Here is a 25,873-nt window from a genome sequence, read left to right as displayed (position 1 = left end):
CAGCTCCAGCTGTTGCGGCCATCTAGAGAGTAAACTAGTGGATTGAAGACCTTTCTTTCTCTCCGTCTCTCTCTGTAACTACTTCTCAAAAATAAATTTTTAAAAAATATATAAAAATAGGTTTTTAACATTAATTTTTTAAAAAGATTTATTTTAGGGGCCAGTGCTGTGGTACAGCAGGTTAATGCCCTAGCCTGAAGCGCCAGCATCCCATATGGGCACCAGTTTGAGGCCTGGCTGCTCCATTTCCCATCCAGCTCTCTGCCATGGCCTGGGATAGCAGTAGAAGATGGCCCAAGTCTTTGGGCCCCTGCACCCACATGGGAGATCCAGAGGAAGCTCCTGGCTCCTGGCTTCGGATTGGTGCAGTTCCATCTGTTGCAGCCAATTGGGGAGTGTACCATCAGATGGAAGACCTCTCTCTTTCTCTCTCTGCCTCTCTTCTCTCTGTGTAACTCTGACTTTCAAGTAAAATAGAAAAAAAAATTTTGTTTTATTTATTTGAAAGAGAGTTACAGAGAGAGGTAGAGACACAGAGAGAGGTCTTCGATCCGCTGGTTCACTCCCTAGATGGCCACAATGGCCAGAGCTGCACCAATCCAGAGCCAGGAGCCAGGAGCTTCTTCTGGGTCTCCCACTTGGGTACAGGGGCCCGAGGACTTGGGCTATCTTCCACTGCTTTCCCAGGCCATAGCAGAGAGCTGGATCAGAAGAGGAGTAGCTGGGACTGGAACCGGCACCCATATGGGATGCCAGCGCTTCAGACCAGGGCTTTAACCTGCTACACCACAGCGCCAGCCCTAAACATTAATTTCTTGAACATCAAATGTCTTTTTTTTAAAAAAAGATTTTATTTATTTATTTGAGAGGTAGAGTTACAGTGAGAGAGACAGAGTGAACAGTCTTCCTTCCGTTGGTTCACTCCCCAAATGGCTGCAGTGGCTGGAGCTGTGCTGATCTGAAGCCAGGAGCCAGGTGCTTCTTCCGGGTCTCCCACACGGGTGCAGGGGCCCAAACCTAGGCCATGCTCTACCACTTTCCCAGGCCACAGCAGAGAGCTGGATTGGAAGAGTAGCAGCCAGGACCAGAACTGGCGCCCATATGGGATGCCGGCGCCGCAGGCAGAGGATTAACCTACTGTGCCACAGCGCCAGCCCCCGTCAAATGTCTTTTTTTTTTTTTTTTTTTATCCTTCCGCAGGTTCACCTACGGAACAAATGTCTTAAAAGTTAATTTCAACTTGAAATTTTTTTCTCTTCTTCAGGTATTCCTTTTTTAGGGATAGAGACAAAGAAATTGTTTTTAATAGGAAGGTGGAATCACACTTAAATTCACTGTTGAGAACAGGTATTTATAGCAAAGAGAAAGATGCTTGGGACCACGAAAGCGGTTGCCTCTGGGCAGCAGCATGGTGGGGCTGGGCCTTGTCAGACCGGCCGGCTTAGAGCTCTGACTCCTGACAGCTCTGTGCCTGTTCCAGCCACCAATAGAGAAGTCTTGTCTGCTTTTCTTTTATCTTTTTTTTTTTTTTTTAAATTTCTCTAAGGGCTGATCCCCTCTGTGAGTAGCTACTTCTCTCCTTTGAGAGTTGAGTGGCCAAAGACCTGCAGTAACCTTGATTCTTTAAAAGCTATTGTATTCCACCACATTAGTAGGTAAGTCGGCTCTATCCAGGAAACGGTCTTAGTAGGAAAAAGTATTTGTGTCAAATACACTGTTACCTTCATTCACCCAAGTTAGATTGTTAGGAAACCTGATTACATATTCCACCCCAAAAAGCTTTCTGGTGGACGTATTAGTGCAGGCCTCACTGGGGGTGAGGTGGTGGATGGCTGGATGGAAGGCGCTGTCGTGCTGGGGAGATTCGGGCCAGCAACATGTAGTGGTCGGCCTGAGGAACTTTGGGAAGGGAAGTAGTAAAGCTCTTGGTAAAAGGGGGCTTTTGTCTCTCAGAATAGCAGCAGTTATCATCATTTAAAACCAGTGGTTTCTATATACAGCAAGTGCTTCTATATATATACTCCTGTATTATTTATATAAGACTATTCTGAGATCTGTGTCACATTTTTCTGGTGTATTTTATGATGGGAAAATTCAGCTGGAAAAAATGCACTGAACTCTCTGTGGATGGTGAGGTAAAATAAGTACTAAAAGAAAAAAACTGCTTGGTTTGTTATTTTTATTTTAGCTTTAAACAGTGCAGAAATAGCTAGGTGATCACTCCCTACATGAAATTGCATTGCTTCTCCTTAGGCAAATATAACGAATGTGCTGATATCATAGTACTAAACCCACTAGTATAGTCAGTCAGTAGAAGACCTTGAAGGCATGTATAAGTTTTCATCCATGTATTCATTATAAAAATTGGTGAGGAAATGGTTCTATGTGCTTGTGTTCTGTGGCTGTAATTCAGGATTCCATTTTTGAATGGATGGGGAAGTGAGTAAGGAAAGGACATACCTGTTGAGAGTAACGTGGGTTGGGGCTGGTGTTGGGGCGTGGAGAGAAAAGGTGCTGCCTGCAACACCAAGATCCCATATGGCTACTGGTTCATGTCCTGGCTGCTCCACTTCCAATCCAGCTTCCTGCTAATGGGCTAGGAAAAGCAGTGAAAGATGGCCTACTTGTTTAGGACCCTGCCACCCACATGGGAGACCTGGATGAAGTTCCTGGGTTTGGCTTGGCTCAGCACTGACTGTTGCCACCATCTAGGGAGTGAACCAGTGGATAGAAGATCTCTCTCTCTCTGACTCTCCCTCCCTCTCTGTGACTCTGACCTTTAAAAACAAACAAAAACATAGTAATGTGGGCGGACATTGAGACTCTCAGGGTCCAGGTGTGGCCATGGTGGGACTCTGTGGGTGGCATCCTGGTCCAGAGTGAAGGGCTTGGCTACCATGATTGCTGACCACCTTCTGCTGAGGACACATGCCTTCCTGCCTATGCCATGCAGAGGGGGGCCTGAAGCCAGGTGCTGTGGGAGGTGGGTGAGAACCGGGGAGCTTTCTGTCTAGCCAGAAGATACCAAATGTTAACATAAGGCAGAAAGAGACAGATGCTTAAGAGGAATTCTGAGAACGCTATGGAAGTTGAGAAATGTAAAAAGATGTTCTTCCTGGTAAGTGGCCTTTGGTGATCAGTGAAAATGGTTTGCTACTCACTTGATCCAGAAAACCTCATAAAATTGTGCAAATTGGGAGGTTCAAATCTTCATGTTCACTTTAAGAACACCCAAGTAACTGCCCAGGCCATCAAAGGTATGCATATCCAAAAAGCCATCAAGTATCTGAAAAATATCACATTAAAGAAGCAATGTGTCTCGTTCTGTCATTACAATGGTGGAGTTGATAGGTGTGCCCAGGCCAAAAGGTAACGTTGGATACAGGTTGGTGGGCCGAAAAGAGTGCTGAGTTTCTGTTGGACATGCTTAAAAATTCTGAACTTAAAGTTTTGGAAATAGTCTGATCACTGAACATATCCAGGTGAGCAAAGCACCCAAGATGTGCCACTGTACCTACAGAACCCATGGTCGGCTTAACCCATAAGTGAGCTCTCCATGCCACACTGAGATGATCCTCACTGGAAAGGAACAAGTTCTTCCTAAGCCAGAAGCAGAGATGGCACAGAAGAAAGATACCCCAGAAGAAACCAAAGAAACAAAAACGAATGGCTTGGGAATAAATTCAGCATAAAATAAATGCAAATTTTTAAAAAATGTAAAAAGATAATTTCTAATTTTAGGGACTAGGCAAGGCTTCCTGGGGTAGGTGATATTTTGAGTGGAGTTGTAAATTAAGGGTAGCATTATAAAGGACCAAAAAAGGCTCAGGATAGGGGCGGGTGTTTGACAAGCAGTAAGGATGCTGTAATACCCGGCTTCAGCTCCGGACTTGAGCTTCCTGCTAAGGCAGACCTGACAGGCAGTCATGATGGCTTGAGTAACTGGGCCCCTGCCACCCAAGTGGGCGTGCTGGACCGAGTTTGCAGTGCCTGTCTTCAGACCTTGGCCAGCCCTGGCTGTTGTAGACATCTTGGGGAGTAAACTAGCAGATGTGGAGTGTTCTCACTTGCTCACTCACTCTCTCTGTCTTTTTCCTTCTCAAATAAATTAATTTTAAAAGTTTTTTTTAAAGATCAGAACAGGAGAACATGACAGAGGGAGGGTCGAGTAAAGCCATGGAGGTCCTGAGTTGGGAAAATCAAGGCATCTGATTGGCTGGATCATGAGAGCCTAAGAAGAAGTGGAGCTGTAAGGATGGGGTAGGGGTTGGAGTTAAGATGGCCATTGGACTCAGTAGGACGTTTCTTCATAGTTTGTTAGCAGGTATGAATTGAGTGCTTATAAGTGAAGGAGTGCTGGGGTTATGCTGTGGTTTCCAGCAAGTTTTCAGAGAAGGGATTAGAGTACTTTAAGGCTCGGCAGGGGTGGTGGGTTGGTGATGAGGAGTAATGCACTGATGGATCAGGAGTGTGTGAGCTGATCAGGGACATAGCTTGGTGATAAACTAGGCACAAGTGTGCAGGTGACATTGTTGGGTCAGAGGCTCACAAACCAAATGACTGCTTTTCACTTCAGTGATTTGAAGATAACGATCCTCTTTAGGTCCTGCCAGATTTCTCTTCATGTGAAATGTTTCTGACTTTAATAATTTTTCACGTGATCTGGTTTGTGCGCCTTACGGCAGCATCTCTCCTCAGCCGGCTTCAAGTAAAGTACAAGACTGAGACCTGAGCAGGTATTTGGTTCCTGCATATAGGTTTACTTCCCTTTGTCTGAAGTTGTATTTTTTTTAGAGACTTACTTATTTGAAAGGCAGAGTAACAGAGAGAGAGAGAGAGAGAGAGAGAGAGAGAGAGAGAGAGATGTCTTCCATCCGCTGGTTCACTCCCTAGATGGCTGCAACAATTGGAGCTGAGGCAATCCAAAGCTAGGAGTCAGGAGCTTCTTCCTGGTCTCTCACGCGGGTGCAGGGGCTCAAGTCCTTGGACCATCTTCTTCTGTTTTCCCCGAGCCATCTTCTGCTTTCCCAGGCCATAGCAGAGAGCTGGATTAGAAGTGGAGCAGCTGGGGCCAGTGCCGTGGCTCAATAGGCTAATCCTCCGCCTTGCAGTGCTGGCACACTGGGTTCTAGTCCCTGTCGGGGTGCCAGATTCTGTCCCGGTTACCCCTCTTCCAGGTCAGCTCTCTGCTATGGCCCGGGAGTGCAGTGGAGGACAGCCCAAGTCCTTGGGCCCTGCACCCGGATGGGAGAACAGGAGAAGCTCCTGGCTTCGGATCAGCGTGATGCGCCAGCTGTGGCGGCCATTGGAGGGTGAACCAACGGCAAAAAGGAAGACTTCTCTCTCTATCCACTCTGTAAAAAAAAAAAAGTGGAGCAGCTGGAACTCAAACTGGCTCCCATAAGGGATGCCAGCACTGCAGCTGGCGACTTTACCTGCTACGCCACAGTGCCAGCCCCCTGCAGTTGTATTGACCTTCAGCTCCTATGACATGGTACATTGCTGTACCACCCTGTGTCCTCTCCAACAAAAAGCAGGGCTGAGGCAGAGGAGTCTGTACAGGAGAGACCACTTGGGGCCGGGTCCCTGTGGAACCTGAAGTCTGGTTTATTTAGCAGTGTGTCACCCTCTGCCCCTTCTCTATTCCTTCCTCTCCCTATGGTCCATTTTTAATGCCTGTTAGCCATGCCTGGCTGGTAGTGGCACAGGTATATACAAGTGCAGAGTTGCCTTAGCTGTGCACTTCAGGCACTTTGTATCTGTCTGTTCTTCATTACAAATGAAGAAGAAAGGGAGGGAGGGAAAAGATAAGAGTTTGAGTTTTAAGCAAGACAGTTGAAAGTCAAATGTGGTACTGCCCAGAAAGAGGACTCAGAAGGAAAGGTCACTTGGGAGAGGACAAGCCAATCTCTGTCCTCATGACACAGGTCTCTTCCCTTTACAGAAGCGTGCCTGTGTCCCCCTATTAGAAAAGGAAGGGCTGTGGTAGGACTCAAACTAGACAGCAGCGTCTTTGGATGTTGCCCTTCACCCTTGAGTCCTTCCTCTGCCACCCTCCTTATCCTGAGCAATTTTTGTCACCAGCATCATTTTTTGTGACCCTTCAGCTGCATTTGATGCCTTTGTCTTCTTGAAAATTTAAAAAATAAAATTTGGGGCTGGCACTGTGGTGCAGCAGATTAACACCCTGGCCTGAAGCACTGGCGTCCCATGTGGGTGCCGGTTTGGGACCCGGCTGCTCCACTTCCGATCCAGCTCTCTGCTATGGCCTGGGAAAGCAGTGAAAGATGGCCCAAGTCCTTGGGCCCCTGCACCCATATGGGAGACCTGGAAGGAGCTCCTGGCTCCTCTGGCTTTGGATCAGCTCAGCTCCGGTGGTTGCAGCCAATTGGGGAGTGAACCAGTGGATGGAAGACCTCTCTCTCTCTCTCTCTCTCTGCCTCTCCTCTCTCTGTATAACTCTGACTTTCAAATAAATAAACAAATCTTTAAAAAATAATAAAATAAAATTTGGTTCCAGAATGCCATTCTTTGACCCTGGCAGGTGCTCCTGCTCAGTCACCTTTTGGTTCCGTCTCCACTTGATGTCCGTGGAAGCTTTGGTGAACCCCGCTCGGAGCCTCGCTGCCTGCTCCCAGTGAGACTGCATCAGGTTTCTGACTTTACTGCCATCCATAATCTTCCAATTTTTTTCTGTAGCCCACATCTCTTTCTCTACTGAATTCTGGACTCATGTAGCTAACTGACTGTTAGACAGTTCCACTGGGATGTCTTAGACATCTCAAATTTAACCTGTCCAAGACTGAGCTGATTTCTTCCTTCAAAATTTAAACCTTGCCTAGGCCTCAAATGAAGAGCAACTTAACCCTTCTTATCACTGGGACTGAAGAACCTTATTTCCTGACTCTTGTTTCTCTCCTGCCCATATCCAGACCATCAGCAAATTCTGCTGCCTCTATTTAAAAAAAAAAAAAAAAAAAGTGTCTAGAATCCAAGTGCTTCTTATCCTTCCACTGTTACCGCCTGATCCACACACCCTGTCCTGTCCCCCTTGGAGCCCTCTAGTAGCTTCCTTCAGTCCTTCCTGCCACGCCTCTGTGCCGACTACCAATGCTTCTCTCCACGCAGGAGGCAGGGTGCGTTTTTTAGAACATACAGATGACATCACTCTTCTCAGCAGCTTCCAGACTGGACACTGCAGTGACAAAGCTGCAGGCTTTATTGTGGCTGGCGGGTGTGCACGCAGCCCCCTTTCCTCTTGCTATTCTCTTCAGCCACTGGCCCACTGAGCTTCTCCCTCAGGGCGTCTCTGTAGTTCCCTTCTTATGAAACATGATGCCAAGCCCCAGGCCTGCTGCACTTGGCCCCTTGTCCTTCAGGAAGCTTTGCTTTGATGTCCCTGTTAGGCAGGCCTGTCCCTGACCATATATTAAATATAAGCTTGCCCCTGCCTTTGTGTTCTCCATAGCACATTGAACACCCTCGCCAGTGCTGACGGTTCCCCTCGGTGTCTGCCGCCTCTCTGCAAGGTTCCGTAACAGCCAGTGTGGCATTCTTTGCTGCAGGTGTGAGCCTGGCACAAGCAGGCCTTCTGTAACTACTGGATAAATAGACGATTTAGTGTTTATTGATATGTACATAGCATTGTGTATTCCATGGCTTATAAATTATGTTCACATATATATCACTTGAGCAGTTAACTTTTTGTAAATCAACCATTCTTACTCTGTTGGCTTCCTTGAATACTGATGTGCAAACTGGTTCTCTAGGGAGCTTTTAAGTGTGGTCATTAAGATCCAGCCTCCCGGGGCTGGTGCTGTGGCATAGTAGGCTAAGCCTCCACCTGTGGCACCAGTTCGAGTGCTGATCCACCTTCCTGCTAATGGCCTGGGAAAGCAGTAGAAGTTGGGCCAAGTGACTGGGTCCCTGCACCTACGTGGGAGACCCAGAAGAAGCTCCTGATCGGCCCAGCTCTGGCCATTGTGACCATTTGGGGAGTGAACCAGCAGATGGAAGGTTCTCTCTCTCGTTCTCCCTCCCTCCCTCTCCTTCCCTCCCTCTCCTTCCCTCCCTCCCTCCCTCTCCTTCCCTCCCCCCTCTGTAACTCTGCCTCTCAAATAAATAAATAAATAAAATCTTAAAAAAAAAAAAAAAGATACAGCCTCCAGTTCAATTTGTTATAGAGGAGCTAAATTTCGACTTGGAGAATATTTCTTTTATCACTAGCTTCATAGAACTTTGTTTATTCCTGTTGATGACTTTTATGTTAACAAACTGGAAATCTTACACAGGCAAAGGCAGATCATCTGCCCTGTTCTTGATTAGCAAGGGGGCTACAACATCGCACAACTTTGGGGGAGCCCTGAAGCATGGCTTCTCTGCCCTTGGTGCCCTGGAGCCCCGTGACACAGTAGCAATGCCGAATGTAAAATGTGTGGCTTGCATTTCTCATTATTGAATCTTCTGTTTGTTTCCTATTTCCTGCTGTTTGAGTGGCATTTTAGAACCCCACAGGCTCTGTTTGCTTTGTGTTCAAATTATTAGGTCATTTTGACTACTGAATGCCACTTCTTTATTAGCACAGCTGTGTCAAGTTGCTCCTGATTCCCTGTGCTTCATCCACCCTCTTGGCTTTCTTCCTTAGCTGTTGTATTTGTCTGCTGTCTCATTTCACTAAACTCAGGTTGGCAAAGTCCATTTTTCCTCAGGTAGTTACCTGTACCCTTGTCAAACCTAATCATTGTCCTGTTGATTGGTTACTGATATTTGTTTGTGAACATACAAGCAAGCATCTGACATTAGAAGTTTGAACCTAGACATGTGATCACGTTAGAAGATGCTCATGTGGTAACTTGCTACCATTCTTTGCTGGTTTACCAATCCAGAGAGAATTCGTAAATAATAAACTGATTTGTGTGATGGAAGCAGGCAGTGTAGAAAGTTGATCCCTTACATAGGTTATTTTATTGAGTCCATCTTAGAGTGAGGAGCGTTTGTACAAGTGCCCTATGTTGAGCACATAGCAGTTGCAGGAAGATGAGCAATTTAAATTGTTATTTCATAATTTCTTATGGCTCTGAATCTGAAGGCAGATATGCCCATAGAGCCCTGTACCCCGAAAACAGTCCTGATTAGCTTCTCTTAGGCCTGGCTTAATGATTCCTTTGTCCTCTATTTCTAGGACCTAACTACCAAGAGACGGTTGAAGGGTTTAAATATCAAGATGGTGCAGGAGCTGGGGTTGTGACCCAGTGGGTTAAGCTGTCACCTGCCCCTCAGCTTCTGATTGAGCTCCCTGCTAATGTTCCTGATAAAGCAGCAGTAGATGGCCTGAGTGCTTGGACACTATTCCAGGCCCCTGGCTTCAGCCTGGCCTAGCCCCAGCCATTATAAGAGTGAACCAGCAGATTGAAGATCTGTCTGTCTCCCCCTGTAACCCTGCCTTTCAGATAAATATGCAAATCTTTTAAAAAGTCACATTCTGGGGCTGGGGCTGTGGCACAGCGGGTTAACACCCTGGCTTGAAGCACTGGCATCCCATCTGGGCGCTGGTTCTAGTCCCCACTGTTCCTCTTCCGACCCAGCTCTCTGCTATGGCCTGGGAAAGCAGTGGAAGGTGGCCCAAGTCCTTGGGCCTCTGCAACCACGTGGGAGACCTGGAAGAAGCTCCTGGCTTTGGATTGGTGCAGCTCCTGCCGTTGTGGCCATCTGGGGAGTGAACCAGTGGGTGGAACACCTTTCTCTCTGTCTCTACCTCTCTCTGTAACTCTGTCTTGCAAAAAAAAAAAAAAAAAAAAGTTGCATACTTTAAACTGATAGTACTACAAGACCTCTGATACACTAGCCTGAAAGGACTCCCTTCAGGCTCTAATTGTGATAATTTATGCTCTATTTGTCATATATATATTTTATCAAGTCAGTTTGGTCTACACTAAAATGTCTTGGTATTATTTACTATTTATAATTACATATTTTGTTGATTGCCATGTTTTCTTTTTGGAAGTGAAGAATCCATCAGTTTGGAGCAGGTATTTAGTCTACTAGTTAAGACACTCATGTCCCACATGGAGTTGAGTTCAGTACCTCGCTTGGGGTTCCTGTTAATGCACACCCTGGAAGGCAGCAGTGATAACTCAAGTGATAGGTCCTGCCACCCTTGTGAGACCTGGATTTGGTTACTGGCTCCTACTTCAGTCCATGGCCCAGTCCCAGCTGTTTAAGGCATTTAGGGAGTAGAGAGTAGATGTCTCTTGTCTCTTGCTCTCTCTACTTCTCAAAATGAATGGATTTTTAAAACTAATCGTCAGTTTGCAGTCTTTTTTTATTTTGGTTCAGTCTTTTATTTATTTAAGATTTATCCATTTATTTGGAAGGCAGAGTTACAAAGAGAAGGAGAGGAGAGAGACAGAGGTCCTCCAACCGCTGGTTCACTTCCCAAGGCCACAACGACCAGAGCTTGGCCAATCCAAAGCGAGGAGCTTCTTCTGGGTCTCCCATGCGGGTACAGCAGCCCAAGGACTTGGACCATCCTCCACTGCTTTCGCAGGCCATAGCAGAGAACTGGATCAGAAGTGAAGCAGCTGGGACTTGAAGGCGCCTATATGGGATGCCAGTACTGCAGCCAGTAGCCTTACCTGCTACAACACAGCGCTGGCCCTTACTATTTTTCTTAAAGTTGGGTTTCGGCTTTGCAGTAAGAGAAAAACAAAACAAAAACTTAGTTTTAAAAATTTCTTTCTTATGGGACAGCACCGTGGCTCACTAGGCTAATCCTCCGCCTGCGGCGCCGGTACACCGGGTTCTAGTCCCGGTCAGGGCGCCGGATTCTGTCCCAGTTGCTCCTCTTCCAGGCCAGCTCTCTGCTGTGGCCAGGGAGTGCAGTGAAGGATGGCCCAAGTGCTTGGGCCCTGCACCCCATGGGAGACCAGGAGAAGCTCCTGGCTCCTGGCTTCGGATCGGTGCGGCGCCCTGGCCACAGCAGCCATTTGGGGGGTGAACCAACGGAAAAGGAAAACCTTTCTCTCTGTCTCTCTCTCTCACTGTCCACTCTGCCTGTCCAAAAAAAAAAAAAAATTCTTTCTTAGAAAGTTGTTTTCATTTTCCTTTTGATTCCTTGATGAGGCCTCAGGAGGTTGCAAATCCCTGTAGTGAGTGGTTATGGCGCATCAAGTCACTCTTCCCCAAAAGCCTGAGTAGGGGACAGGAGTTATTTTCTAACTGCATATTGGTGGAAGTGGTTTGGAAAACAAGCCTTGTCACCAAGACTCCCAAAGCCAAAAGAATATGGCTATTGGATGGATGCAGAGGTTTCGCCATTGAAGGTGTGATTGTGAGTGGCTGCAAGTGAGCTTGGAGAAAAACTTAATAATTTTCAATCTCAGAAGGAGCCTAATTCCCGTGAATAATTGCTCCTAGAGTAAGGCCCTTTCCGGTCAGATCTGTTGGTGCTATTGAGCTGGTATTTCAAGTATGTCCATCTGCATTTAAACGAATTGCTCCAAGACAATCTGATTATGCAGTAGTTACTTTGGTGAGAATAGCGCCTCAGTGGAATGGAAACTTCATTTTGAGTCTAATATTAGACCTTGCTTTGGAAAATTCCTTTTAAATGATCACAAGCTGGGAATAGCAAAAGAATTTAACTTTCGACAGACAGCATTCACCAAGAATTTTTAACTGCTTACGTTGGGTCCTTGGGAAAGCAGATGTGAGAAACCTACTGGACCAAATTGACTAGACGAGAATTGACTTGACCTGGTGCAATGTTTATATCTATTGCTGATAAGTTTTCCTCCTAGTCTCCTTTGCTTAAAATATTTTCATTCTTTGAGCATGAGCATGCTAGGGCTGAAAATTGTTAAGATGCCTAATTGTCTTAACAATTTGAACTTGTGGGCCTGTGGACATTGTTGTCTGAACAGGGGTCTGAGGCAGAGCAGAGACCCGGGGCTGAGAAACCTGCAGAACAAAAAGTCACTTTCTTAGTTGGCACTGGGAACTTGTTCAGACTTGGTATTCAGAGTGTTTTTTAGTTTGGCTGGCTTCGTGAGTTCACCTAGCTTAAAGTGTTAACCTTATTTTAAATGCACCTCCATCCCTCCCACAAAGCTACCATGTTATTTAAAAAACAATATAAATGCTAACTGATGGGGAAGTTACCAGACCAGGTCTACTTTGGCTTAACTTTAGATAAGTGTTTTAGATGCTTCATAAGCCTTGGATTGGGAAAACCAATATTGGTGTTTGAGAAATGCATTTAGTGCTTTAAAAGATTGCATTGAAATTGAAATGTCTTTTACTCATGGTTTATATTTAATGTAGTGCACTTATTTTCTCTTCAGCTAAGTTGGTAATGAATTGATGGTGCCTTAGAATTGAAGAGAAGTATTAATAAAATAAGAGTGACCACTTGGTGATCACCCAGTGGATTCCAGGTACCATCTTTGCTAGGTCTCAGCCGTGTCTCCCATCTTCACTCTACGCCTGTGTTGTGAACCTGGTTTTAGAGACAGAGGTAGAGCTCAGAAGAGGCTCATGGCTTGCTCATCGTAGTCATCTGGCCAGCAGTGACAGGATGACAGTGCTGGGGCACAAATCCGAGACTGGTGCTTCAGAGCGCACGTTCTTCCCCCTGGCCTCTGCCTGCCTTCTAAAGCAGCAGTTTCTGAGCTTTGTCTTAGGATCCCTTTAAACTCTTAACAACTGTTGAGGACCCTTGATTTTTTTGTTTATGTGGATTATATCTTTGGTATTTATTGTATTTGAATTAAAACTCAAGATTTAAAACATAATTACTTATTTTTAAAGGCTAGAAATAAATCCATTACATGTTGGCATAAATAACATTTTAAGTAAAAATAACTGTATTTTCCAAAATAGAAACAGTAGGAAGAGTGTCACTGTTTACCTTCCTGCATATCTGTTATCTAGCTAAATGAAAAGCAGCTGGATTCTCATACCTTCTTCTACATCCAACCTGGATAATACTGTGTTAGTTGAAGGATGTGAAGACAACTGGGCCTAAGGCAGATATGTTTTTGGAAGAAGGAAGACTATTTTAATAGCCTTTTTGGACAGTTGATGTTATATCAGAACCCCCTTAAGTGGTGGTTTCACAAAGGTCAGTTGCAGTGCAGAATCTGCACCTATACCAGGAGTCTGTGGGTACTGTTAAATTAAATTAAAATGTTTTGGTCTGAATTGCCTTTGCAGAAGAATTCTGACTAATGCATGTAGATGCTTCCCCCTTTGAATAATATCTGTAGATGCCCTCTGACTCCAGAAAGTAGAGTTTAATCTTCACCCCCATCCCTGCCTTGAGGGTGGGCTAGACTTAGGTGACTTGTTCTGAAGAGCAGAATTAGAGGAAGGGAAAAATGAATGTCTTTATGGTGGCGAAACCTGGGAGCCGCCACCCTGCTCATCAAGCTATGAGGGTGAACATCATCCATGACTTCACACAAGTGTCACAGAACCCCTGATGTTTTTTTTTTTTTAATTTTTTTTTATTATTATTTTTTGACAGGCAGAGTGGACAGTGAGAGAGAGAGAGACAGAGAGAAAGGTCTTCCTTGGCCGTTGGTTCACCCTCCAATGGCCGCCGCGGTAGGCGCGCTGCAGCCGGCGCACCGCGCTGATCCGATGGCAGGAGCCAGGTGCTTCTCCTGGTCTCCCATAGGGTGCAGGGCCCAAGCACTTGAGCCATCCTCCACTGCACTCCCTGGCCACAGCAGAGAGCTGGCCTGGAAGAGGGGCAGCCGGGACAGAACCCGGTGTGCCAGCGCCGCAAGGCGGAGGATTAGCCTAGTGAGCCGCGGCGCCGGCCTACAGAACCCCTGATGTAACTGGAAAACCCACCACTCTGGGCAAGTCGTGAGAAAGATAGCAGACAGAACGCAACCAGAAGCTACTTCACAGGCAGCCTGACCATTACAGCTAAGATTGTCAGCATCATGAGAAACCAAGACTGAGAAACCATCACAGACCACAGACGTGACACCTAAATGTGGGGTAGAGCTCAGGATTGGATGGTAAGACAGGACATTAATGGACAAATCGGAGAAACTCAAATTAATACTTGGAGTTTACTTAATATTAATGTCTCATTGCCAATCTCTTAGTGTTGACAAATATATCATGGTAATGTATGATGTTAATAGAGGAAACTAGGTGAAAGCTACATCGGAACTCTTTGTAACATCTTTGCAACTCTCTGTAAATCTAAAATTATTCAAAATACAAATGAGCTTTATTTTTTAAAAAAAAATTTGTGAAAAGCAGAGCAACAGAGAGGGAGTAAGAGGGGAAGAAAGAGAAAGGGATCTTTTATCTACTGGTTCATTCCCCAATGGCTGCAGTAATAACCAGGTGTGTGAGTCAGGTTGAAGCTAGAATTCCATACTGGACTCCCACTTGCATGGTTGGTGCCCAAGTACTTGAGCCATCTTCCACCATTTTCTCAGGTGCATTAATAGGAAGCTGGATCAGAAGCAGAGCAGCTGAGACTCAAACAGGTACTCTGATATGGGATGCCAGGTTAGCAGGTGGTTGCTTAACACTCTGTACCACATTGCTGACCCCTAAGTTTAGTGGTGTGCCCCCTCAAGGTATATTAACTTATTGAAAGGTTGAGTTATAGGGAGAGAAGGAAGGACAGAGCGAGGGATCTTCCATCTGCTGATTTACTCCCCAAATGACCACAATGGCCAGGACTGGGCCAGCCTAAAGCCAGGAGCTTCTTCCAGGTCTCCCACATGAGTGCAGGGACCAAAACACTTGGGCTATTTTTTGCTGCTTTTTCAGGTGCATTAACAGGGAGCTATACCAGAAGTTGAGCAGGACTCAGATTCCCATATAGGATGCTGGTGTCACAGGCGATGTCTTAACCTCATATACCACAACACCAATCGCATGAGTTTAGTTTTTTTTTTTTTTTTTTTTTACAAAAACTACAAGTTTATTATTATAATACATTCTAACATATATCAAAGTTTCAAGCAGGTCATTTTAAATTTCAAATAAGAAATCACAATATTGAGTAGTAATTAAAAAGGAAAAAAAGGGTGATGGTGACGGTCATATTCACGGATTTTAGTCCAAAATGAAAATGCAGAAAACAACCTTTATTTTGGTGGATCTGTGTTGATGCCGTATTTTTCCTTGAGAAGCTTTAACTGTTCCTCCTTCTTCTTTGTGTCCATCTTCTGAAATGCCCTGTTGGCATTGTAGTACAAAACCACAAGATACCTGTTACAAACGTTGAACCCTGACAGGTGATCACATGCGTTCTTGGCATCAAAGATGTCTTCATAGACTACATACGCTGTTCCTCTAGTTTCAGGTGTGTTCCCCACTCTGATCTGACGGATAGGTCCATATTTCCCAAATATATCATACATTATTCAGCTGTGATTTTGTATGGCAAGTTTCTTATATACAAAATCCGATTTACTTCAGGTGGAAGTCGAATGTTCGCCCTCTTGGCCGCTTGCATCGCCATCTTGGCGGGCGGATGAGGTTACCGTAGCAGACACTGGAATTCCACCGGGCGCCTCGGGGGCTCGCTCGGCTTGGAGCTCAACACGGCGTCCGAGTTTAGTTTTTAAAAACTCCATCGTTGGCTTGCACTGTGGCACAACAGCTTAAGTTGCTGCCTGCAGTGCTGATGTCCTGTGTGGGCACAGCTAGAATCCTGGCTGCAGGGTGTCCAGCGCATAACAAATCTTCCCAGGCAGATGAGTCAATTAACTCACAAGCTTTTATTGGGATTCAGCTCAGGGTGAGGTTCCAACGGAGCGGGGAGGGGCTGGGGAAGTCCTGCCTCAGAGGTTGGGAGGGCTCCTTTTATAGATACAGGGTGTGGAGGTTAAAGGTTGAGGCAGGTCTGATCCTCATTGGTTGACCTTTAGGCACCCACAGGGACCTTGACAAGGACTGTTATTCCTGGAAGTGCGGGTAGGGACTGTCCATTCCCGGAAGTATAGGCCTTGCGGATCCCAGAGCTACCACTGGCTGCTCCACTTCCAATCCAGCTCCCTGCTAATACATCTGGGAAAGCAGCGAAAGGTGGCCCAAGTGCCTGGACCCCTGCACTCATGTCGGAAACCTGACAGAAGCTCTTGGCTCCTGACTTCAGCCTGGCCCGGCCCAGGTTGTTGGCGGCCATCTGGGGGGTGAACCAGCACGTGGAAGATCTCTCTCTCTCTTTAACAAATTCTCCATTGTTGTGTCTTAAATTCCCCCTGGATTTTATTACATAAAAGTTTTAAGAAACCAGTTATCTACTGGATTGTTTCCCCCATGCATGATTTTGTAACATCATTTGATAGTCATTTGGAAAGTACTGGTTTGCTGATTTGCACACTCAATGGTGACACGTTAATTATTCAGTATTTAAAGTTATATTTGTTAACACCTGTCTCCAGAGGAAATAACTGTTGAAGCTTTCAAGCTAATGATAGAGGGATACCATTTTCCAAAATTCTTGCTTTCCATTAAAAGCTTAAACTTTATCATTGGCAGCAAAATACCACCTTTTTTCTTCTTGATATGACAGGCTTATTTTGTTCACTTTCATGAAATTATCTGCCAGCTACAGGAATACAAATAACCGTATTTTGATAATCATTCTTTGAAGCAAAAATGACATTCAATAAAAATAGTGGCGGGTCCAACCCGCAGCCCAGTCACACAGGGGCCATTCTTGGAAACACCATCACAGGCAGGACAAGTGTGGGAGGCACCTTTCACAAGACATGCTCAGGATCATAATTTAATGAAATTAGCAACTTTTTAAAATTTTTAAAAATTTTTTGCTTCATCAAAGACATTCTCAAGAGTGTCTGATTGCCCCTCTTAGGGGTGGCCACTCCCACTGCCCCCTCAGTGTTAAGGTGCCCACGTACCACCATTTCACGGTGAAATTCTCATATTTTTAAGAAAGTGACCTCCCAAAAGGATCTGGGGACCTCTAGGGGTCCACAGAGCACATTTAGAGCTGCTCTCCAACAGTGAAGCGAATGTTGCTGAAAGGTATGGTGTTGGGGTAGAGGGCATCTTCTAGCTTAGCTTTTGTGTTTTTAAGAGCTCCTGCAGATTTTCCATTAGTGATATTTGCATACTGTTTAAATGCTGAAATACAGACTTGGGTTTGGTGCTGTTGTTAGCATAATCCTATGTGATATCATTCAGGAAATGCAGAAAATTACCTCTTAAACTTCCTCTTTTCTCTAAAGGTAAATCCCACCTGGCTATTGTACAACGAGTAAACAACGAGGGAGAAGGGGACCCATTTTATGAAGTTCTGGGAATTGTCACGTTAGAAGATGTGATTGAGGAAATCATCAAATCTGAGATCCTGGATGAAACAGATCTATACAGTGAGTAGTGGCACCTGGGTGTGATGTCTTGCAACCTTGGCTTTCTTGGTAGGTTGTTGGTGAGTTACCTGACATTTCTCCCGTCATGCAGGGGGCTGTGTACAACCTGTCAGCCTGTCTCAGTGCCTTTATGAAGGAGAAAGAACAGGAGAATCTTTGTCAAGGGGCGATGTTCTTTGGAGAGCCAGATGCTGCTAACCAGTGATCTGGCATAACTTGCCCTGAGCAGAAACCTCTCCTCTTGGTTTTTCAGTTTGTCTTAGATGTGCAAGATAATCCTCTGGACTACATTTTCACTTTGTACAATTGCTAAATTTTTTGCAGATAAATTTCTGTTCAACTTAAGTTCGTAATTCAAGTGTTTAGAAACCGAATGGGATTTGTTAAATTGATGGATAACAACTGTTTAAATTTTCTTATTCTAGAATGCATGGGTCAAGGGTGGAGGTGAGGTTTGCCAATGTAGTTTGCTAGGGTGGTTATGGTGGGCTGGAGGTATTGGAGGCAGAACGGGGCAGGGTACACAATAATAGATTTTTCTGTTCTCTGCTTCTCTCCCTTCTTCTGGGAAGGTAGGGGTGAAGAGTGGCTCGAGTCAGGGCAGGTAGGAGTGAGTAGGAGTGAGTATCCAAACCTTGTTCACCGTGGGTCCGCTTGATCCTGGGCTTACCACTTCACCCCTCAGCTCACTCTTGGCGTTTTGAGACACTTTTAGGAGGATCATGAGGCCAGAGGTGGTCCAAGGCCTGGGCTGTTTGGAGCTTCTGAATGTAAAAGATTATCTGGGTCCTGTGGATCCTGCCTAGCTTTGAAACATGGCTTGGAGGCAGAAGTGGACTGAGATCCTTGGGACAACACCTGCCTTGCCCAAAGCAGAGCAATTTTATTCAGTCTAGGAGGGAGTGCCCCTCATTTTTAAATTTGAGAAAGTCTTCCATGTACCCTTATTTTTTTTCTTTTAAAGATTTATTTACTTATTTGAAAGATTTATATAGAGAGGAGAGGCAGAGAGAGAGAGAGAGGGGTCTTCCATCCACTGGTTCACTCCCCAATTGGCTGCAACGGCCAGAGCTGTGCTGATCAAAAGCCAGGAGCTTCTTCCAGGTCTCCCATGCGGGTGCAGGGGCCCAAGGACTTGGGCCATCTTCTACTGCTTTCCCAGGCCATAGCAGACAGCTGGTTTGGAAGTGGAGCAGCCGGGTTTAGAACAGGCATCCATATGGGATGCCGGCGCTTCAGGCCAGGGCATTAACCTCCTGAGCCACAGCACCGGCCCCTCCATGTACCCTTGAAATAATGTTTTATGTTTAGCTAATGTCTGTCCTCTGAAAATGCATCCTGTTTCTTCCTCACATCTGTACAGCGTTCTTAGAAAACATCTCTTGGTGTCTTGTGATGGAAAGTGTTGTTACCTGTGCGTTGGCCTCTTCATCCTTCTGTGCCAGGAGTGTGTCTGTGATTATGCCCCCGAGGAGCGTGCCCATCTACGCCACGTGGGCGGGAGCCGAGAGCTTGTGGAAATGCCAGCAGAGCTTCTGCGTCGGATGGATGGGGCTGACTGCCTGCTGCCGGGACTTCCTGTGCAGGAATCCCAGCTTGTGTTTCCAGGGACACTCGGCCAGATAGGGGTTCAGGGCCGAGGCAGTCGCTGCCGCTGGAAGATTATTTCTGACTTTTCTATGGAGTCACGTTGTCTGGTTCACAAATGAATCTGAGACAGAAAAACAGTATAAATTGTGGTTGCCTCTCCCCTGAAAAGTCTCCTAACCAATCTGTTTTGCTGTAGACAGGAAATGATAGCACAGTGATTCATGATTCTAGGGGGAGGAGCAAGTGACTGGAGTCTTGGCCTTAAGCTAGTTTTTTAAGTCACTGCTTTGTCCAGAAAAGTACTTGAAAGTGTGTTTTGTCTGTTGGTTTGTTAGTTTTTGCCTGGAATACCTTCTAGATCCAGGTTGGCAAACTGCAGCCCCTGAGTACCTTCATGCATGGCCTGCAAGCTAAGAATGGTTTTACACATTTTTAAATTGTTGAAAAATACTCAAAAGAAGTAAAATTACTTTGTGACATGCAAGAATTTTAGGAAATTCAAGTTTTAGCATCTGTAAGTACTCTGTTGGAACCCAGCCATGCTCTTTCATTTACGCGTGGCTGCTTGTGTTCAGCAGTGTGGAGTAGCTGCCACAGACTGTGTGACCCTTGGGGCCCAAAATATCTACTCTGTGGCCTCTGCAGAAGGCTGCTAACCCCTGTTCTGGGCTGTATACAAAGATATATTTAAAATATCTGTAAAAAATTTTTTGAGAGGCAGAGAGAGAGAGCACTAGCTGTCGTCCACTGCTTTGTTCCCCACATACCCATAATGACCACAGCAGAAGAGCAGCTGGGAGCTGGGAACTCAGTCCAGGTCTCCCACATGAGTGATGGGAACCCAGTCACTTGAGCCATTCCCACTGCCTCCTAGGCTCTGCAGTAGCAGAGAGCAAGAATCAGGAACCAGAGCTAGGAATGGAACCCACATACCCTGAGGTGGATATGAGCAGCATCTTAACCACCAGGCTGAACACCTGCCCCCACCTTCTCCTCCTGTGCCTTACCTTGAAGATCTCAAGCTCTGGGGTAGAAATAAAACAGATTATAAGATACTGTTCCATTGATGTGTTCTTGTTTCTTGAGGGATTTTGATTTTGTTCATGGCCTTGTTTTCTTCCTGCTGAGGCTAGGGGCCTCCTGAAGGCAGGGACAGGCATCCTACGTGTGTGACCCCCAGTGGTGGGTCTCTGCTGGAGTGTGACGACACTGAGTTGCTGGAGACAATGTACATTCCAGGCTCGCTGTGCTACCTTGTGGTTCTGTGGATTCTATGAGTGGGAGGCTTCGGCCCGAGTCTGCCCAGTGATGTTCTCATTGAAGGTCTCAAGGCCTTCACGTGTTAGATTTACTAATCAGGTCCTGTGCTGATGTGATGAGGTACCTCCCCCATTCCTTTGCCAGTTTGTAGTATCTGCACATCTGGAGAGAGAGTCTGGCCTTCTCACTTCTCGTTGTCCTTTTTATTTGAAAAGAGCCCTGATCTAATGGGGTGTGTTTGTTTCTTTTTCCATTCTCCCTCAGCTGATAACAGAACGAAAAAGAAAGTGGCCCACCGTGAAAGGAAGCAAGATTTTTCTGCCTTTAAGCAGACAGACAGCGAGATGAAGGTTAAAATATCACCACAGCTCCTCCTGGCCATGCACCGTTTCCTAGCGACAGGCAAGTGTGGCTTTATCGCAGCTCGGAATCACTCCAGCCCTGGAGCGAGCTTCTCACCACTGCTGACCGGGCGGGCTGGGGCGGGCACCGGGAAATGGGTGATAAGTAATGCCACTTTTGTGTTTTGTTTCTTGTTTTTTGTTGTTTTTTTTTTTGTTTGTTTGTTTTTTTCTTTTTAAATTCTCTCCTCTCCTGTGTTCAGTGTCGGCATGAACCCTCTGAGACATTTACCAGGGGTGGACCAGTAACTTAAAATTGGTCTGAAAGGTAAGGATGAATGTTAGTGCCACACTGCATGTGTCCAGTAGGCCAGGTCATCTCCTTCCAGCCACGCCCAGGGGAGGGCCAGCTGGCCTAGTGGGCTCACAGTGCCAGCCAGACACCGCCTCGTATGATTGGACAGCCGAGGAACTCTGTATCCCACTTGCCTTGAAAGATCAGCTGGACACCAGTGGTAACACAGGTGCTAAGATTTGCAAAGAAGAAAAAATGACTTTCAGAAATCTACCTTTCATTGTTTTGATGAAATCAGAAACTCCAAGAACTGTGACATGGATTTTGTTGATGGCCTCTTCAAATCCGATTACCTGGGCCTGTTCCAAGAGGCACACCTTCCCAGTAGTCAAACCACCAGCCCAGCCGCACTGACTGTTCCAGAGAGGTCAAGGTTGAATGGACATAAGAGACTCGGCCCCCTTCTCACATCGCCACATGGCCCTGGGGCAGGGTGAGCTCTGTTGGCCAGGGGAGAGTGAGGAAGTTTGGAAGCACGTGCTGGCTTACAGAAGACGCCTGCGCTCAAGGTGGGCAGCCAGTGCCACTCGGCTGCGTGCTGCACACTTAGGATCCTGTGACAAGAAGGCCAAGAGCAAGCACGTGCCAGAAATTGTAGACTCTTGAAAACCAGGTTTTCTGATACGTGGAAATGCTCAGGATATGATATCTGTGACATGGTCAATAGTCACTGTGTAATACAAACTGGGAGAACACAGGATAGAGAACTGTGTTAAGATTATAGTTGTGTTTTTGTGAACACACACACACACACTTATACCCCTAGGCAAGGCACTGGAAAGTGATGCTTACAAGATTGCTTAAAATGGTTACCTAAGGGGTTGGTTTATAGGTAATTTTTAAATTTTCTTCTTTCTGTGTTTTCCAAAAATTTTGTGATATACTACTTATTTTATTACAGAAAGTCACAGAAGCTAGTGCAGAATTGATAGCTTTCAGGTACAACTTTAAAATTTAAAAAATCTTTAACTTGCTTATTATTTTTCTAATTCTGATGTTGTTCCTCATCGTTTAAGAACCACAAATGAAAACTAAACGTTGCCTACTCAGCCTCTGAGATACCATGAAGTCTGCTTTCAGGAGAGTACCCTGAAGTCAGTAATTTTGGTTTTGTGGTTTTAAATAAAATTGCTGTCTTTGTACATACTGATCAACATTACTTGTTTTTAAATTAGCAAGTGGGAGTGCATGTTGATGTGTGCACGTGCCTTGCTTTTATTCTGACCCTCTCCCTGCCTTGTCCCCAGAGTTTCTGGGGGTAGCTGTGTGGGAGAGGGAGCAGCGGCGCACCCGTGCCTGTGCACCTGGTACTAACCCACACCTCGATGCCTCCTGACCCTGGCTTCTTCCTTTGGCTGTCACCTGATGGTCAGACTGTTGTGGCTTGTTGAAGGGCATCCTGGCACTCAGGGAGCATCTGTTTGATTTTCATTTCTCTCAGTCAGAAGAATAGGATATTTGTAACAGAACTAAAATCAATGACAGGTTAAGGACAGATTAAAAAGGAACAAATACGAGAATTCAGAATTTTCCAATTTCTCCCAGGTAATCTGCCCTGCCCCATGGATCACCAAACAGAGGTTTTGTTCATCCGTATTGTGCTGCTTTGACTTCAAGTATTCTTATCTGAACACCTTAATTGCTAGTATAATTTTTCCATCCATCTGAAGTGTAATGTCCAGTTGTGTTTATATCTATAGAAGTAGAAGCATTTAGCCCATCCCAGATGTCAGAGAAGATCCTCCTAAGGCTGCTAAAGCACCCCAATGTCATCCAGGAACTGAAGTACGATGAGAAGAACAAGAAAGCCCCGGAATACTACCTCTACCAGCGCAACAAGCCTGTCGACTACTTCGTGCTCATTCTGCAGGTCAGCCCGACCGTTCGGTCTCCTGTGCTTCGCTTGAGTGCCCGTCTCTGCAGTTCCCAGAGGGCTTGGTGTCACTGAGTGGTGTCCAGCTTTACGTACCTCATTTTGTTTGTTTGGAAGAGTGGTAGAGAGAGGCGGAGAGAGAGAGACAGACAGAGACGGATGGACCCCAACCTCCTCCATCTGCCAGTTCACCCTTCAAATGCCCGCAATGGCTGGCACTGGGCCAGGCCGTATCTGGGAGCTCAGAACTCACTCTGTATCTCCCATGTGGGTGGCAGGAACCCAAGTACGTGAGCCCTTGTCCGCTGTCTTCCCAGGCACCTTAGCAGGAAGCTGGATCAGAAATGGAGTAGCTGGGACTCAAACTGGCCCTCGAGTGCGGGGTCTGGTCTTGCCAAGAGGCGGCTTAACTTGCTGGGCCCTGACACCTGTCTCCGTATTTCATTCTGTCTTGCGGTAACCTTGGACATGGGAGAGTTTCATCTCCCTCTCTCCATGCCTGTGAAATCTTTCTCAGATAAAGCAGTGCCATTCCGAACTCTGATTTCCAGTTCTGAAAGCCACTGTGTCAGATGAGGAAGAGTGGATTCTCTTGTTAGAGTTTGGGAAGGTGCCTGTGTGTGTCAAGGCATGGTGGGCGTTGGAAATGTGTCACAGATGCCTTGGGTCCTCTCTCTGTCATCTTCTCTTGTCTCCTACACCCCATTAGGACTTGGTCTTCTGCAGCTTCCCAGAGAGATCTTACCTCCTTTCCGTTAGCACCACCAGAATTGCCCATTTGTGGTTGTGGTTACTGCTGGCGATTAAGCAGACCCTGTTTTACAGAGGAGCTGATAAAAAATTATTACAGCCTCCTGTGGCAAGGAAACTGATCCCTGCCCACTGTAACCTCAGTCAGTGTATGAGCTGGGGAGTTCAGTTCTCTCAGTCCCCTCCCCAGGGGCTCTACGGTCTCATTCAGCAGCGCACTTCCTGCCTTGGCAATCTAGATGCTGATTCCAGTAAATAAAATGCTGGCGTTTTTTTGTTTGTTTGTTTGTTTGCTTGCTTGTTTGTTTTACTTCCTAAACCTCTTTATTGGAGAATTGCTTTGTAGGAAATCTGAGTTTCTTTTCTTTTTAAGCTTTATTTATTTGAAAGGCAGAAATACAGAGAAGGAAAGACAGAGGTTTTTCATCTGGTTCACGCCTCCAAATGGCTACTATAGCCAGAGCTGAGCCAGGCCAAAGCCAGCAACTCTATCCAGGTCTCCCACATGAGTGGCAGAGACCCAAGCACTTGGGCCATCTTCCACTACTTTTCCAGGTGCACTAGTAGGAAGCTGGCTCGGAAGCAGAGCAGGCACTCCATATGGAATGCTGGCATCACAGTGGGTTTACCTGCAACACTGCAGCTCTGGCCTCCTGGGTTTATTTCAGTAGAAGCATTATTATTAGCCCCTTAAACTTTCTCAGATCCCTTGCTTAATTCCTAGCTATTAATTGGAGATAACCATTATCAGAGGAAAACTAACACTGTAGTCTCTAAAAGTTCAGCAGAAACCCTGTTACCTAAATGATTGCAGAAGGTTCATTTTATTTGAAAATACATCTTGTCAGTTGCCTAGATATCAGAAATTCTGGGAGGTGTTGTGCCCTGTGTGCCCTGTTTGAGTAGTATTGTGGAGTCTGGAAGCAAGAGTGAAGAGAGAAATGGCCCTGGATTACCTGGTATGGGCCACTTTCCTGCCCTCTGTCCTAGAAACTTGTGTTGGCAGATTTATTAAGTCAGCACTCTGGTTCTTCCACTAACTTTAGGCATTTTCAGTTGTTTTTCACTGGTGATACACAAGCTCAAACTCTTGAGGGCATGTAGGGAATTTATTTACCACAAGAAGGAGACAAAATGTTTATGCCTCTCATAAAAGCTCAGTGTGACTATTCCTTAAGCCTGAATTGTATTAAAAGCTGCTATTGAGAATTTTGGGGATTGACATTGTTTCAGTAATACTACTAGAAACAATGGGGCTGTCAGTTTTTATACAGTTAGCCATATATATATATATATATATATATATATATATATATATATATTTTATCTACTTGAAAGGGGGAGCAGGACTGGTGTTGTGGCATGGCAGGTTAAGCCACTGCCTGCAATGCTGGCATCCTGTGTAGGTGCTGGTTCAAGTCATGGCTGCTCCACTTCTGATCCAGCTCCCTGCTAATGAGAGGATGGCACAAGTGCTTGGGCCCCCGTACCTATGTAAGAGACCCAGAGGAAGCCCAGGTTCCTGGCTTCATCCTGGCCCAGCCCCAGCAGTTGTAACCATCTGGGGAGTGAACCAGCAGATGGAAAATACTGCTCTCACTCTCATTCTTGCTTGCTCACTCGCTCTCACTCTGCCAAACAAATAAAAAGTAAATATTTAAAAAAGCAAGGGATGAGCCGGCGCCGCGGCTCACTAGGCTAATCCTCCGCCTTGCGGCGCCGGCACACCGGGTTCTAGTCCCGGTCGGGGCACCGATCCTGTCCCGGTTGCCCCTCTTCCAGGCCAGCTCTCTGCTGTGGCTAGGGAGTGCAGTGGAGGATGGCCCAAGTCCTTGGGTCCTGCACCCCATGGGAGACCAGGATAAGTACCTGGCTCCTGCCATCGGAACAGCGCGGTGCGCCGGCTGCAGCGCGCTACCGCGGCGGCCATTGGAGGGTGAACCAACGGCAAAAGGAAGACCTTTCTCTCTGTCTCTCTCTCTCACTGTCCACTCTGCCTGTCAAAAAAAAAAAAAAAAAAAAAAAAAAAGCAAGGGATGGGGTGAGGAGAGCAATCTTTAGCCAGCTGGTTCACCCCCCAAATACCTTCAACAACCAGGGCTGGGCCGGGCTGAAGACAGAAGCTAGAAATTGTAACCAGATCTCCCACTCGGTGGGTGGCAGGTGACTGTACTTGAGCCGTCATTTGCTGCTTCGCAGGCAATTAGCAGGAGTAGCCGGAACTAGTAGTGGGAACTAGGATGGAGTTCTTGGCTCTTGGATTCAACCTGGCCCAGCCCCAGTTTTGGCCATTTAGGGAATGAGCCGGTAGATAGGAAATGTGTCT

The 25,873-nt window shown here is 46.1% G+C and overlaps 1 protein-coding gene and 1 pseudogene across 3 annotated transcripts in view; one reads left to right on the top strand and one right to left on the bottom strand.

Moving 5' to 3' along the window:
* CNNM2 (cyclin and CBS domain divalent metal cation transport mediator 2) overlaps positions 1-25,873 on the top strand; it is a 173,349-nt gene that overhangs the window by 128,880 nt on the left and 18,596 nt on the right. For 2 of the 3 annotated variants that reach the window (XM_062214686.1, XM_062214685.1), the window contains exons 2-4: positions 17,235-17,378; positions 20,493-20,630; positions 22,625-22,794. In XM_062214686.1, the coding sequence (XP_062070670.1) occupies positions 17,235-17,378; positions 20,493-20,630; positions 22,625-22,794 (452 nt within the window). Of the gene's footprint in view, positions 1-17,234; positions 17,379-20,492; positions 20,631-20,832; positions 22,053-22,624; positions 22,795-25,873 lie in introns of those variants that run through there. The other variant, XM_062214687.1, reaches the window with a different exon arrangement.
* LOC133775956 (splicing factor 3B subunit 6-like) lies at positions 14,961-15,583 on the bottom strand (annotated as a pseudogene).

The sequence above is a fragment of the Lepus europaeus genome, chromosome 17 (assembly GCF_033115175.1).
Source record: "Lepus europaeus isolate LE1 chromosome 17, mLepTim1.pri, whole genome shotgun sequence".
NCBI lineage: Eukaryota > Metazoa > Chordata > Mammalia > Lagomorpha > Leporidae > Lepus > Lepus europaeus.
The sequence above is the reverse complement of the archived record's forward strand: the minus strand, read 5'-3'. Positions and strand labels throughout refer to the sequence as shown.